At 44.6% G+C, this 17,309-nt stretch overlaps 1 protein-coding gene across 1 annotated transcript in view; it reads left to right on the top strand.

The window, feature by feature from the left end:
- The window catches only part of LOC146857533 (uncharacterized), an 813,297-nt gene that overhangs the window by 435,677 nt on the left and 360,311 nt on the right, over positions 1–17,309 (top strand). Inside the window, exon 6 of the mRNA XM_085648075.1 lies at positions 2,669–3,034. Coding sequence (XP_085504201.1) covers positions 2,669–3,034 — 366 coding nt within the window. The remainder of the gene's footprint in view (positions 1–2,668; positions 3,035–17,309) is intronic.

Here is a 17,309-nt window from a genome sequence, read left to right as displayed (position 1 = left end):
CGTGACAGTTATTTATTTCAAAATTTTATAATGACCACATGAAAATAAAAATAAAAATGCAGAAAGTTACTCCAAATGACACTATAATATAAAAAAGTGATAATTAGATAATCACAAACAGTAGCATTTTTTGGAGGACATGCGTACTGGCTGTCTAAATAGTGCAACTTTTTACTTTCCGGAGTTATATGAAACTACATGCATCATAGCTGAGTGTGGAGGACGTCTCCTTCGTAGTCAGACACAACTAACGAAAATTGTTCGCAAGAAAAGAGAAAATTATAGGGTACAACCAATATAAAACGTAGCTTTCTTTTTGAAAGACATGCAAATTCAGTGTCTAACCAGGACATTAGCCCTATGCATTCCAACCATTCTGTTTCTATTTTTTATAGTGCCCCTTGTTCCTACGGGGACCTTTACGTGTGCCCTTGACTAAAATTGTATACTACGGACCAGGAAACAGGGGAAACCTACAGGTGCCTCTGCGTCCCTCACCTATAGCGGGATAGGTCATTGGTATTTATTTACAGCTACTAATGTTAAAAAGACAATCATGTTGACCCTAAAATCTCCACCCAACTGTTGCTTGACGCAGCTGCAAGTGTCCACTGGTAATATGCTTAGTGTAGCTGTTAATCACTTCTTTTGTCTGGACACCGTGATAGTTACGTCAAACCTTATTAATGTCTACTGGGCAAATTAGGTTGTTTTTCCTTCACCTTTGCAGAATGCATACTTCTTCACACCACACACACAAATCTACTGCTTTCTCAACATGTCTTTTTATGGTGCGATCTGCTATGAAGGATGCTATTGCCACACACGAGACAATTGTGCATGTATAAAATTAAACGTAACAAACTTTCTCAACATGTCTTATTGTGCGATGTGCTATGAACGATGCTGTTGCCACACACGAGACGAATGTGCATGCATACAATTAAACGTGACGTACATAGAAGTTTTTGCATCATCTTATCCAATCTATCAACATGTCTTAACATGGTGTGGTGTGTTTAACAGCCATGCTGATAACCCCAGCAAGATGTTTGTGCTTGCATACACTGAAACATAGCACAAAATAGAAGAGCTTGCCTCTCCGTATCACCCATAGATTGTCATTTTTCACCACATATAGCATTGTGTGATGTGATGATATAAGCCATGCAGTTTGTCAGAAAAAAGCACAACCAAAATAGCATAATATAGTCTCTTCTCAGTGTTATGTCGATATAACCTTTGTGTCCGAATACCCCTGCGTGACAGTGTACACAGTGGGGGAGATATGGTAGAGAGCTCTGTGGCCGTGATACATGGAGATCACGCAGCTGGTCTGTACTGATAAGCTAATCAGCAGTATCAGTTGAGGAGAAGCCTTGGTCAAGCCTGATTCCATTTACTTACTTACTTCATCAGAAGTCAGGCGTTGCAGCTGAACCTATTATATTTTGCGCTATATTTCAGCATATGCAAGCACAACCATCCTGCTGGGGTTATCAGATATTCCAATTTTTCACACATTACCCCTTCTCACTTTCTGCTCCATTTACTGCTATTGTCCCGATGCTATCCTTGCCCACACACCCAGTGCACTTGCATGTTCATCAATCCATCTACTCACCTAATACATCGAGCCATCCATCCATGTATTAAAGTCACACATACAACTGTCGGTGCATTAACTCATTCTTCCATCCATACATTCATGCAGGCACGCATCCATATAACCAATGAGTCATTCTCACATTTGTTTGTGTGGATGGGTGAGTAAGTAATCAATGGAGAAGCTCTTTTACTGATAGCTTAGACATATTGGCTTTGACAACAAATGTATTAAACAAATTTACACTGTTTTGGTGTGAGATGCGGAGCAAATAATTTGGGCTAATAGTTATCATAGTTTTGCATCACCCTTGTGCCATGCAAGGGTGCGCTAGGACGACGCAAAACTAAAGTCAGATTTATCAAGCCACACAAGGCCACCTTGCCTGGCACTCCATGGCTAAATAAATGTGAGATAACGCATGGATTTTTAGGCATTCCCAAATTTACCATTAGTAGTAGACCTGGGAATACATCAAAATGCCACACCTCCCCAGGGGAGGCATAACAAGTGGAAATATCTTTATTTCTCCTTGTTTTTTCCTCTTTCTATGTGTGCTGCAGAACAGCACACATGGAAAGGAATAGGCCTTTCAGGATTGTTTTTGTGCGGGAAGGTGTCCCTTTCTGCCCCAAAACAATCTTGCTTACAACTCGGGCACCTTTGCACCTTGGTGCAAGGGTGCCTGTGTTGGAGTTAGGCTGCCACAAGGAAAGGATAGCAATGTTCTGTTTGAAGTTAAATACAGTGCATTCCGCCATTTCCCTTAACGCAGCAAGGCGGTTTGCTGCGTTGCGCTGCATGAAAGTATGATAAAGATGCACCTTAGTGTGTTGCAGTGTCTCAGTCTGTGTTATTTCTGTTGTGTAGTTGATAAAATACATTCATGGCTTGAGTTTGCTATGCGATTGTGCAATAATTGAACATTTTGACCCGAAGGTATTAATTCTCTCTTTCCTCCATTTTGAAAACGGAAGCATTTTAGATGCACAGGCTACGCCTTCTTACGTTGACATACGTTTTCTTACAACATAATGTCTTATGTTTGAATTCCTTTATCAGGGCCTCCAAAGGTGTCTGACATAATGGAGCCTCCAAGAATTATTCATCAAGAAAGTATTACGCTGACCTGTCCAATTAATGGATTTAAACCAAGACCAATAAAACTCACATGGATAAAAAAGAGGCAAAACATGGAGAAAGCGCTGGTCGAATTTGACTCGAGCAAAGATGTTGTCAACTATTTCTCTGACAAGTATTCACATACTACAAGCGAAACCTCTTTCAGCGATAAAACCTTCAGCATTCTGAGTGCATTGAGCTTTGCACCGTCAATAACAACATGCGATGAAGCAGAGTTCCTTTGTAGGATCCTCCATTATGCAACAAAGGCGGAAGCTGAGAAGACGCTCACGCTTTGTGTGAAAGGTACATTATTTGTAAATCACATTCAGTATATTTCTTATTTGGAAGTGTGTTATGATCTGTGACTTTCATCACATCTGTAAATAAAGTGTCTTCCATGCAGCACTGCAGACTCCCAGAGCTTAGGAGTAAAAGGGAAAACAATAAGTTGAGCTCTGCTGGAGGGTCATGTGTATGAGATGCTGACAAATGCCATTGAATAATGAGCACCGCGGAGGCAGCACTTACTGGAGTGCATGGCGTCTGCTGCAACTGATGTTTATTGATAGCAGGGGCTGCAGCTGTTGCGATAAACAAGCCACCACAACTCAATTAGAAGGGTCTGCCCACGCTTGCTTCAGTGGTTAAGACCATTCTGTCTAATTAGAAAAAACACTTTGACAAATATTTTAGGGTTGCGAACAACAATGAAACCTAAACTATTTACCTGTATCTAAGGCCTTAATCCCATACCACAGCGAAAGTATGGTAAAAACAACATGACTGCTGTTTAACCTTGTAAAGACAGCTATTAGTCAATCATATACTGCCTTGTCATCGGCATGTCCTGCGGTATACCACGAAGTTACTACGGTCTAAAGTGGCCCAAAATATATAACTATGGGCCAGATTTATCATTGCTGTGTGTTGCCATTGCTTCCTGCATAGTGTCGCTAGGGCAATACAATACTTAAGTCAGATTTACCAAGCAATGCAAGGCCACCATGCATGGCTCTGCATTGCTTGGAAATCTGGAGTAACAAGTCAGTGCAAGTTACATTTGTCCTTTTTCCTTCCTGCACAAAAACAATCCTGCCTGCGACGCAGGCACCCTTGCACCATTTCTCAAGGGTGCTTACATTGGCACTAGGCAGCCACGAGTGTGCCAGCTCAAGGAGAGAGCAGGAATGCGTCATATTTTAATAGATATCTTGGTTGCATTTCAGTAATCTCTCTGTCACACAACGCAGTGCTAAAAGGTGTTTTGCTGTGTTGAATGGCATTTTAATAAATTTACCCTATGTGTTTTGTGACTTATAACATTAACAGTATTTAACTATGTTGGATATCTCGAAAAAATTACAGTTTTATCCCCATATTCTACATTCCTGACTAATTGAATCTACATCTTTATCCTTTCAGCTATTTTGACACTATGTCTGTTTAAACTAAACTCTACAACATGCTACTCCAGTCCACTGCATGACACCTCACTCCAGTGTACGATACCCCACTCCACGATATTCCACTCTATGACACTCTACTCCACTGACTAACACAAACCTCCCTACTTTAACACATGCCTCTCCACTCCGTGACATGGCACTCCATTCTGTCATGCCACACCACTCTTTGACATGATATTCCACTATACTCCAATCCACTCGGACATCACAGTTCACCCTACGCCACTCCACTTTTTGACCATCCACTCTAATAATCTATACCACATGCCACTCTATGACATGCCACTCCACTGTACTTTACCATATGCCACTACATTCTATTCTAATCCTCTGTACAATACACCACTCCACTTTACAACAGTCCAATCTACACCCCACAACTGTATGTTATTCCACTGTATGCCACTCTTATCTAAGGCACTCCACTGTACGCAGCTCAACTCTACGGCACTCCATGCTATTCCAGTCTATGTCACTCCACTCTCGGGAACCCCCCTGTATGCCACTCCACTCTACATAATTCCACTCTATGGCAATCCACTCTACTAAATATGACACACTACTCAACTCTACGGCACTCCAGTCTACGTATGGCTCTCCACTGTAGGTCACTCCACTCTACTCTTCGACATGCCACTTCACTCTATGTCACTCCACTGTACAGTATTCCAATGTACACCACTCCACTTTACGCTATTTGACTGTAGTCCACTCCACGTTTTGCTACTCCAGTGTACACTACAGTGTACGCTATTCCACTTTACCCCACTCCACTCTACGCCACTCCACTCTATGCCACTTCATTCCATGCCACGCCACTCTGCCGCTGTACTTTATGCCACTCCAAGCTATGCCATTCCACAGTACACCACACCATTCCACTCTGTTGTAAGACATGCCACTCCACTGCACGCCACTCCAAGGTACTCCGCTGTATGCTACTCTTCTCTACGCCACTCTACTATACGGCATTCCACTGTATGCCACTCCACTCTAAGCCATGCCACTCCACTCTACACCACTCACTCTTTGCTATTCCACTGTACGTCACTTCAGTCTACGCCACTCCACTCTACGCTTTTCAACTGTACACCACTCCACTCTAAGCCACTCCACTCTATGGTATCCCACTATAGAACACTCCACGCTATGGTATTCCACTGCAAGCCCCTCCACTCTACGCCACAGCACTTTATGCTATTCCACTGTATAGCACTCCATTCTACCCCACTCAATTCCACTGTACTCTGCTTTATGACTCTGTACTCCACTCAACAACATTCTATGCCCCTCCATTCTTCCACACAGTACTCCTATCTAAAGCACTGCACTGTACAACATTGTACTCCATTCTATGAGAGTGTACGGCACTCTTCTTTAATCCACTGTACCACACTCTACTCCACTCTTCGTCATTCTACACAAGTTCCACTGCACCACTCCACCCAACTTTACTGCACTCTACTCTGGCACACTATTCCACTCTACTCTACTTCAGTACTGTACTCTATGCTACTCTATACCACTCAATTCTATGACACTCCAAGCCACTTTCAGACACTCAGTGACACAGCAGTCCACTCCATTGTACGACACGCCATTCCACTCTGACACTTTACTCCACTCTATGGTATGCCAGTCCACTCTACTCAACTCCACCCTACTGTATTCTACAACAGAACGCTCCACTGTATCCCACTTTACTCCACTCTACTCCATTATGCAATACTTTACCCACTCTGCACCATTCTATTCCACTCCACTCTACACTGCTCCACTCTACGACACTCTACGCAACTCCACAAGACTCTACTACACTCTGTGCCACTGTAAGACACACTATTCCACTGTATGCCCCTACACTTTACAGTACAACACTCTACAACACAACACTTTCCAAGACTCTATGACACACCACTGCATTTTAGTGTGCAACATGCTACTCCTGTTTATGAAAGTTTACTGAACTCTATGCTATGCCATGGCACTCTACTGCACTCAACGCCACTCCACTCTATGACACTACTCCACAGTATGCTACCACACCCCACTCTACTCTATGACACTACACTGTTCGACACTCTCCACTGTACTCTACTACTCTCTGCTCAACACTGCGCTCTACACAAAGCAAAGGTTAATCCTTAGTTATAGTTAGGAAAGCTTTATTTATTCTTTCCATAAAAACCAAACTTAAACTACCGAAACATACAAATTCTAAAATTTTAGTTGTACCGTAAATCTATAATTTACGCACCACCTTTATATTACTATATCTTTATTTATTCTTTCTCTACAAGCTACACTTAATTTACTGAAACATACGCATTTTTTAATTATGGTTATACCTTAAATTTATAATTTATGCACCACCTTCAAAATATAACTCGGGCTCCTCCATACACAGTCTAGTGAAAAAAACTGCTCACTTAATCCCTCAATTCACCCAGCTACCTGAAAAAATTAGACATTTTATGTTTTTATGGTAAATTCTTTTTTTTTTATATTACATTAAAAACACATATTAAAAACAACACTATTACTGTAAATCACATTTTATTTCGAAATGCTTTATTAGGGATTTTCAACAATAAAGTACAACTTTAGAGTACGGTATGAACCAATACATACTTCCAGTGACATTTTACATTGTATTGGTTAGAAAGCATTGAATAGTACACTACTCTATCAAGCTACACAAGAGTTTTGACTTTTGTTTCCAAAAGAGCTGTTATGAAACCTAGTTGCCCCGGCAAGCTTCCCAGTAACAGGTATGACTGCTGTGTAGGAGAAAGAAGAGAATAAAAAGACTAAAAATAGGAAGAGGGGTCGAGAGCAGTGGAAGGGACTGAAAAGAAGCGGAGGGGAAAGCCTGGCTAGTCCATGGTAATGGGGTGTGACAGTGGTGAGTCTCGGGGTTTGATATTATAATTATGTTACTTGTTGAAGATGATATTGTCCTGGCTTCTAAGGAAACAAACCTAAGCCCACCAAGTGTGGTAAGGTAGGGCTTTGCAATTCTTCCAGTCACAGAGTATCATTTTGCACCCAGCATAAGTAGTATGTCTAGTAAAAGGAGCTCTGTGCTACTTAGTGGAAGAGGAGGGGGTAATAATCCAAGGGCCCAGCGAAAAGAGGACTGGCTTTCAATTAATGTTGCTTTAAAAGATAGCATTGATGGTCTCTTGGATTCCTTCCCAAAAGGGGTGAAGAAGTTTACAAGTGAATAGCATGTGATCAAGATCTCCTATTTTGTCTGAACAATTTCAACATTTATCTGAGTCTATCAGACATGACTAAAGAGTTTGTCAGGGGTCTAAGAGAATCTGTGTATCAGCCAATATTTGCATTGTTCAGTGGTGGGTGAAATTCCAAATGAGAGCCCAGCTATGCTCGGTAGGGATGTCAATGGCTAGTTTGATGTAAGATACAGTTTATTTGTGCTGAGTTAGGAGGTTCGTTTTGGGGGTCATCTCTCTGCAGATGTTTGTACAATTTTGAGGCTTGATAGATATTAGTTTCAGCATGTCTTCAACACTTGAGGGGAGCGGGTTCAAAAAGCCCCGATTTCTGTTAATGACCACTCTAAGTCTGAAGAAGTTATAGAACTCCCTGCTGGGGATATCAAATGTTTGTTGTATTCACACAAAGGATACAACATTTTAAAGATGGATACAGTAGTAAAACTTTCAAAAGTGATATACCTACCTTCAATATCTGATAGAGATTTCTAGTTGCAGATTCCCTACCTTAGAATTAACCCTAGGCATCAGATTGGATCTGTAAATTTCCGAGCAGTACCTCTGCCTGCTGGTAGGTGGCGTAGTTTGGGTCAGCATCAATGGCATCGGCACTGGTAGTGATGTACGTGGTACCTATGTAGGCACCACTTCAGCGTGCTAACCTCAGTTCTTTCCTTTCTGCACCAGATAGCTCAGATCTGTGAAGTGCTACCCCTCAGTCCCTTTTTGACTCGCTTTTTGTTTACTTTATGTCAACAGCAGTATGATGGTAACAGTTCCTAAAGAATAAAGTAAGAGAGATTCAGAAAGCCAGTTAGGCTTTTGAAGAATGTGCAGTGTCTCCAAGATGGTTAGAGTGTGCCGAGAAAGAGTGAAGGTACTCCTATGTGGATCTGTAAGTGCCCTCACACACCCAACCAGGTGTATAGCATCATCATCGGGCTGGTGCTCCTCGTGGGGGTGGCGCTGCAGTCCCTCACGGGCCCGTTTGACGGGGCTCTTTGTCGGAGATCTTCAAGGAGTTTGCCGCATTTGTGCATGGGGGTGTGTGGGGCTAAGTGTAAGTGGTGTGGTGATTGAGTTCTAAAAAGAGCCCAAGGACACTTGCAATTTATTAAGGGTGTCCTCGGGGTCCGGATAAAATATATCACGGGGATGGAGAAGCAATCTCAGTTGCCTGTGTGAGAGGGGAAAATGAAAAAATACAATCCCTCTTCTCTCACCCGTGTGGTGAATAAAGTGAGTGTGTCAAGGGGTCGACATGTTTCGCGCCATAGATAGTCCCTAGTGGATCTGGGGGCGCTTCATCAGGACCAAAAGAGTAAGGTATGTCAAATGGGAGTCGGGAAAGAGACACCCTATAAACCCATGAGTCCTAATTGTAGGAAAGGTAGTTGCAAAACAAGAGATAAGAGACACGTCGTCTAGCGTGTCCCTTGTTACGGCCCTCCCTAGTTCCAGGTCAGGCCTCGTCAGCTTAGCCAAATAGCAGTGAAGGCAGTGCGTGCTCTTCTTCTGTGCTCCGGAACACCTACCCGGTAGCTTCGCTGCCTTCACTGCTATTTGGCTAAGCTGACGAGGCCTGACCTGGAACTAGGGAGGGCCGTAACAAGGGACACGCTAGACGACGTGTCTCTTATCTCTTGTTTTGCAACTACCTTTCCTACAATTAGGACTCATGGGTTTATAGGGTGTCTCTTTCCCGACTCCCATTTGACATACCTTACTCTTTTGGTCCTGATGAAGCGCCCCCAGATCCACTAGGGACTATCTATGGCGCGAAACATGTCGACCCCTTGACACACTCACTTTATTCACCACACGGGTGAGAGAAGAGGGATTGTATTTTTTCATTTTCCCCTCTCACACAGGCAACTGAGATTGCTTCTCCATCCCCGTGATATATTTTATCCGGACCCCGAGGACACCCTTAATAAATTGCAAGTGTCCTTGGGCTCTTTTTAGAACTCAATCACCACACCACTTACACTTAGCCCCACACACCCCCATGCACAAATGCGGCAAACTCCTTGAAGATCTCCGACAAAGAGCCCCGTCAAACGGGCCCGTGAGGGACTGCAGCGCCACCCCCACGAGGAGCACCAGCCCGATGATGATGCTATACACCTGTTTGGGTGTGTGAGGGCACTTACAGATCCACATAGGAGTACCTTCACTCTTTCTCGGCACACTCTAACCATCTTGGAGACACTGCACATTCTTCAAAAGTCTAACTGGCTTTCTGAATCTCTCTTACTTTATTCTTTAGGAACTGTTACCATCATACTGCTGTTGCATTTAACTTGGGAGCCCTGGTACAGGACCTTTTCTAATAGCTCCTCGTCCCCCCCTCCTTTGTTGATATACTTTATGTCAACCACTTTTTTGAGAAATGAGTTTTTCCTGCTGGGACAGGATGTCCTCCAAGAAACCGTCTGGTTTCAAACCATGCGGTGCCTGTCCCAGTTAGATGTCTGTGAAAGACCCCAACTTGGTCTGTCTATGGTACATCGAGAAGGACCATGACTCTAAGGCTGTGACATGAACCCCAAGGTGCTGGGAGCACGCCCTCTCGAGGTCCTTGCTGCACAGCGTTGGATGATCCCAGTCAAGTGGAAGGTTCCGGGACAGATTGCGGAACCACACCTAACAGTCGTACCCGTCGAAGTCGTCATTGGATGAGTCACATAAGAAGAAATGTAAGAAGTGTTTGACTTTTCTGCATCCGTCCAAATCCTCGCATGAGAAGAGGGAGTCTGTGCTTCTCTGACTTTCCCAGAGCAATCCCCGCCCAATGTAGAGAGTTCTGTGAGGCCTTGTACCTTTGGGTGGCCCAACCACTCTGGAGTGCCTTTGGGCCCCATGGGTTTGGGAAGGACCCCCTATGAATTACTGACAGCAGATATAACCTCAATACCAGTCATGCCCCTTGAATCTGGTGCTGGATCCAGAGTAGTGCCATCAGTGAGACGGAGGCCTTCTCTGCTGCCCGCTCCTGTACTGATGCGCCCATCGCCATCAATGTCCATTCTCAACGCCGTTCCCCTCGTCCTCAATTCAAAAACAGAGCAGGATGCGTGTCCCAGTCCTGTCTAGAGCCATGCCTTCCTGATCAGAGCCAGTGCTTTTGTCTTTAACAGGCCTTGAACGGGGGAAGTATGTGAGGGGTATGGCAACCCTGATGAACATCGCCACCCATTGGATGATACCGAGGACACCGGGTATGAGGATCTGGCGGATGCCGGTAGGTTAGACACCATACCCATATAATGGCCTGGTCTCCCTTTCTACTGTTGCTACAGGGGAGGGGGCCATGGTGGTATGTAGGGAGGCTGCGTTCTTGGACCTTCAGATGCCCTCAGTGGTAGTCAAGACTAGCAACTTAACATAGATGCTTCAGCCGGGGACTAACCCTCCGAACCCTTGCACCCCTTTAATAAAGCCCTCTCCGACGTCCTCACCAGGGCCCAATCAACCACGCATTCCTCAAATCAAATTTTACAAATGATACATCGATGACATCCTCTTGATCTGGGAAGGAACCAGCCAATCCCTGGCCACATTCTGTGACTGGCTGAACACGTGTGACCCTAACCTCCATTTCACACATAACTCTGACAGCCACCACACGACATTCTTGGACCTGGACATTAAAGCAGTAGCAGGAGGCCTCATGAGCAAGACCCATTTCAAGCCCACTGCCCGCAACTCCCAACTACACTTTACCAGTTTCCATCCCAGAGCTCTTCGTGAAAGCCTCCCATATGGTCAATTCCTCTGACTACGCAGAAACTGTAGTGACCCAAAGGATTACAAAATCCAAGCCACCGACCTGTGTCACAAACTACACCAACGGGGCTACCCTACATACATAACAAAGAAAGCCAATAAGAGGGCCAGAAACCAGAACCGTGAAGGCTTGCTAGAAACCTACATCAAAGAACCGACACCTCCGCCACTAACATGCATGACGACCCACAACACGGTGACCAACAAGGTTTCCCAAATCATCAGGAAACACTGGAAAATCTTGCACACAGGCAACTTCAACTGGGAACCTCCCCTTCTTTCGAACAAAAGAGCAAGATCCATCAAAGACACCATAATATCCACCAGACCCATACCCCCTTCTAGACCCATGAACACAGTCCAGAACGCCTGGGGTCTTCCAAGTATCAAAGAGCACTTCCCTTGCGGAAGTTGCAGCGTCAGTCACATCACTGAGACGACTAACAGCCTCATGCATCAAGCCAAAATCCAGTCGGTACCATACCGATTCGCTAATAGCTCCCGGTATTGAGTTAAAAATACCCAATCCCAATGCATCAACCCAAAAGCAAAAATCGCTATTTAAGGAATCCCAAATTGAGATTCCTTAATTTAAGGAATCTCAATTTGGGATTGCTTAAATGCAATGCATGAAAGTTAAAAAATTAGCGAATTCGCTAATAGGGGGAGCAAATTACCATGAAGATGAACTGCATGGTAATTTGCTAAAAGTTTGAAAAATGCACTTTTGTGCATTTTTCAAAGTTTCATGTTGCGCACACACATGCCCTTAGAGCATGTGTGTGTGCAACATATGTGCACATATCAATTTCAGGGGTGCAATAGGGTGTCATTTTGACACCCTTGCACCCTTGAAATTGCATGAGCAATTTGCGAGAACCTACTGGTACTCGCTATTTGCTCATGCAATCTCCAATTCATTCCTATGGGCCTGGAGGCCCATAGAAATGATTGGGATGGCATTCCTTAATTGCTACTCGCAATTTGCTAGTAGCAATTAAGGAAAGTTAAGGAATCGCTATTTGAAGAGCGATTCCTACATGCATAGCCTTTTGCTATTCCTTATTAGCGAATCCTTATTTTTCGCTAATAAGGAATCGCAAATGCCAATGTTGATGCATATGGCCCTCAGTACCTAAACTTAGAACCCGGAAAAACATGGGAACTACGTAAACACACCAACTGCAACAGAGAACAGGTTGTGTACCGGATAATTTGCCCGTGTAACCTCACTTACATCAGTATGACCACCCGCAAAATCAAAACCAGGATCTGTGAACATCGCAGTACGATACGCTGCAGGAAAAACACCACCAAAATGACTAACCACTTTCTGGAAAAAGGCCACACGACCAACAATATGCGATGGGTCGTCTTGGAAGCTCTGGATCCCAACCTGCCAAACATCCAGAAATGCCTTTTGGAACAAGAACAAAGATGGATATATCGCTTGTCGACAATATCCCTTGGAATAGCCTAAGAAGATCATAAATTTGCCCCCTGTCTCTAATTTGAACTTTTCATTTTCATAACTTACATTAACATAGGTTCATCTTAAGCGCTTAGGCAACACCAATTTAAGGCTCTCAGTCAACACCGACTCATAGCCCCGTTTTTTCTATGCCCCTTTTATCTTTATTTTGATTTTCAGCTCAATTAGTTGCCATGACTTCTCGAGCAGCACAAGACCTTAGAGCTGCCAGCACCCCCTGTGCACGCGCGCACTAGGGCTTTCATTTTCCTACGTGCATGCGCGGCATTCAAACACTCTCTCGCCGCACATGCGAATACATCACTTCCGAATCACACGCCCACAGGCCAGCCTGCACGTACTCCATGGAGCTCCGTAGTACTTAGTCTCCGATCTCAGTGGGCTCAAAACCATCCGGGACCACGGGAGACCGCAGTAGGTGTAAGGCGGGTGCAGCACTTCTACCAAGTAAGGTGGCGCGCTTTAGTTCTCATGAGGGATGCCTATGCTTTTACTGGAGACTAGAGAGTCTGTTTGAGGAGCACACTCCTCCCGTACCCCGACCAGCGATTTAGCTCAGCCATAGTGTAAATATGCATTTTCTACCATAGCGCTGCATACAGGAGCGACGTCGCCCCACTAGCTCATTTTAAAACTACCTAAAACCCTGATAACCAAAGCTACGTGCTTCGCAACTCGCCTCCCACCAGCTTTAACATAAACGCGCTCATTCACCTTTGGGTTTTACACTACGTTAAGGCTCCATAATTGACTGATGCCACCCCGCGTTTCACGGTGTCTTGAATTGATATTCCCTTTGACGTCCTTCACTCACAAGGCATCTAGCATGCAAACAATGCTCCACCATTCGTTTTTCAACCTGCAATATCACTGTACGCCTTGAATGCAGCCACATGGATGGTCTCTTAACAGAGATGTTTTGTTTATCACACCATTTTAAAATTGTCTTAATCTAACCATTTGCTTCATAGCATGCCATACTATCACTGTATGCTCTTAATGAGGCCACAGGTACAATCTCTTGACAAAATTGTTTGGTTCATCACAGCACCTAAGATTGCATTTTATAATTGCTGAAATTGCTCGTCGCCCATGTGTCAGATGTATACATGTTTTGTGCTGTCTCTTTCTCTCCCACAGGTCTTTTTCGCTGCGGTGTCCGCTAGTTTGCAGACACCGGTTCCACACACCTTAGCGAGTGTGTAGGTATAAATATCTTTTTATTTTTTCACTTCTCACGTGGCACTACCCACTTTGCCACTCACCACTTTCACTGGTCCTGATGAAAGCCCCACATACATCGCCATGCGGGCTGAAACATGTAGACCCACCACACATACAACTATAAGATAATTTCTTCTTTCATAGTTGCATCACATACTTAGTTTTTAATCATATCCTGAGCCGCCAGTAATAAAATTTAAACGGCAAGGATTCTCAGAGATATTTTTAAACCACACAACATCACACCTTTGCACCACACCAGCTCCGCTGTAACCAGGCGTCGTAGCACAACCGGGGGGCATTCGGCCACCCGGTTTGGACCCCAATGTTGAAGCATGACAACAACCAGGTTGGTGTGTGAGGGGTCTTTCAACCAACCCAGTGGGTTCCCAAACACTGCCTCACAGTGATCGTACCACACTTACTTGGGTTAGTCCACCATTGACAAAACATACATTATAACAGGAGATACGGACGCACCCCCTTCCTTCCCTAGCTCTCTCATTGTTCTTTGACTCAGCAAAGTTTGCCATCTGTTGTGAACTCTATATGACCGACTTGCTGGACAGAGTGATTTCTTCATTGGTGGTCCTTCAGCACCATGCCTGGCTGAGAACTACTGGTTTTTCTGGGGATGTCCAAGCTTTGCTTGTGGAAATGCCCTTTGATGGCTCCTGTCTCTTCAGAATGAAAGCGGACTTAGAGATAGACCTCTTAAAGGACTCCAGGGCTATGGCCAGGTCCTTGGTTCTCTCCATGCCCCCTCATTAGCCCCAGTCTGCATTTTGTCCCTTTCATGGCCATGGAAAATGCTTCCAACTGTGTCAATACCCTCCCAAACACCACAGCCAGCAAGCTCCTACCCCCTTTTGTGGCGTAGGACGTGGTTCCCACACACCGCATGGGAAAGGTAGCCAGAGATTGAGCCAGTCCACCACTCCCCTGGCAGCCGCAGCCTCCAAGCCCATGTAGTTTGCCCTCCTACCATCACAGGCATTCAGTGAGAGTTGGGGGGGAAAGGATATGCCATCACCTGCTCCACTGGAAATCAATACCATCAGACCGTTGGGTACTACCAACTACTCCATCCTCTTTGTGTCTACTCCTCCAACCATGGCACTCACTTATGATCAGCTGATGGAAGACCATCTTTCCTTACTTATTAGTAAGTGTCATCTATTTTAATCCAAGGGAGTGATAGAGAGTGTCCCGGCATTAGAAGTAGGTCGTAGTTGCTATTCAGGCTACTTTCCGGTACCCAAGAAGGATGGAGGCCTTTGTCCTATACTCGACCTGTGCCTTCTCAATCACTTACTGAAAAAGGTGAAATTAAAAACACACGCTCGCTCAAGTTCTGTCTGCACTGAATGTGTCAGACTGGATGGTGGTGTTGGTCTTGCTTGAAGCTTATTTTCACATCCCCCTTCTGCCTGTCTACAGATGTTACCTGTGGTTCACAGGCGTCCTTACGCACTTCCAATTTGCCATGCTCCCCATTGGTCTCACCAGCACACCTCGCGTGTTCACTAAGGCAATGGCAGTGGTTGCAGCACACCTACAGAGGTCTGGTGTTCCAGTCTTCCTCTAACTGTACAATTATCTGTTGAAGGTGGGCTCACCCCCAGGCAGTGGTCTCCCACCTCCAGACTATGGCGGACCTCCTGCACTCGCTAGGGTTCATTATCAACATGCCAAAGTCACGCCTGACTCTCTTTCATTGGAGCTGTTCTGGACAACGTACAGTTTCGGGCTTATACTCCCATACTGCGAGTGCAAGATATTCAAGCTATGATACCGATGTTCAAGCCTCTATCCTAGATTTCGGTGAGACAGATTCTTAGACTGTTGGGCCACATGGCCTGGTGCATCACACTAGTGACTCATGCCCACTGGCAAATGCAGGCTCTACATTGGGACCTGAAGTTCCAATGGGTACAGCATCAGTGTAATCTCTTTGAAAGGTTCCAGAACTCAGAGGGACAACAGATTTGCAGTGGTGGCTGACAAACCACGATTGGGTCAGTGGCAGACCCCTCTACCTAGCAACCCATAACTGACTGTAGTAACAGATGTGTCACTCCGGGGATGGGCAGCCATCTGGGGGAGGTGGAGATCAGAGGACTCTGGTCTCCGGTGGAGTCCGGGCTCCACATAAACTTGCTGTAGCTTTGGGTGAGTAACTTGGCATTGATCGCTTTTCTACCCTCCATCAAGGAAAGGCTTGTCCAGGTGTTCACAACAAGCAGGATAGGGTGGGTTGTAGACGCTTTGGGGCCGATTTACAGAACTAATTTAAGACAAAATCCTAAACTTACTACTTTTGGTATTCACAGAAGTTAGGATTTTGTCTTAAGTTTGTCTTAAGACAAACTTAAGACAGACTTAAGACAGACTTAAGACAGACATAAAACAGACTTAAGACAAACTTAAGACAAAATTAAGACAAAATCCTAACTTAAGTCTGTCTTAAGTCTGTCTTAAGTCTGTCTTAAGACTTTACCACTAACTGCCATCTCAGCATTTTTGTGGTTGCTGGACCAACCTCCTTTATTAAAGTCACACTATTGTGACAAGATTTCTTAAGGATTTATATCACATGTTTAACCCCCAGGCCACTCATCATGCGCAAGTGAGAATTAAACCTGGTCCTCACTTTGCTGACGTGCACACCTGTTGGGCTTTTGCACAACTGCCTTCATCGGTTATTGACCATCAAGACCACTTTTCTAGTGGCCATTATTTCGGCTAGGAGGGTCAGCGAGTTGCAGGCTCTCTTGGTGCATCCTCCGTATACTACCTTCTACACAGACATACTGATTGTCCAGACACATGCCTCCTTCTTTATCAATGTAGTCACTCCTTTTCAAGTAGACCAGACCATCACCCTGACTGCCGTTTTTTACCGTTCTAAGGAAGAGGAGAGACTCCCACCATCTAGACCCCAAAAGAGCGTTGTCGTTCTTCCTTGACCACACAAAAGAATTCCGGGTGTCGTATAGTTCCTACTAATCCGTAGGATCTGTGCATTTCTTGGACAACATAAACTTAGGGCGAGGTGCCTTGACTGATTCTGGGCACCCCCGTAGGATATACGATGCGGTTGTAACAACGCAAGTGCTGTTACAACGCGTTACCATTACAACGCAAACTTTTACCACGCATATGCCTTTGCAACGCATGCCTTTACAATAGATTTCGTTCTAATAGCATGATTGATAAAGGCATCTGCGTAGTTAAAGCTGAGTTTGAAAATTTAAGTATTTACCAGTAAAACGCTATATAAATATATATGGTAATGTATGTATGTGTGTGTGTGTGTGTATATATATATATATATATACACACATATACATATATATGTATAT

This window comes from Triturus cristatus, chromosome 3_2, assembly GCF_964204655.1.
Source record: "Triturus cristatus chromosome 3_2, aTriCri1.1, whole genome shotgun sequence".
Lineage (NCBI taxonomy): Eukaryota > Metazoa > Chordata > Amphibia > Caudata > Salamandridae > Triturus > Triturus cristatus.
Note: the sequence above shows the minus strand (reverse complement) of the source record. Positions and strands in the feature narration are given on the sequence as shown.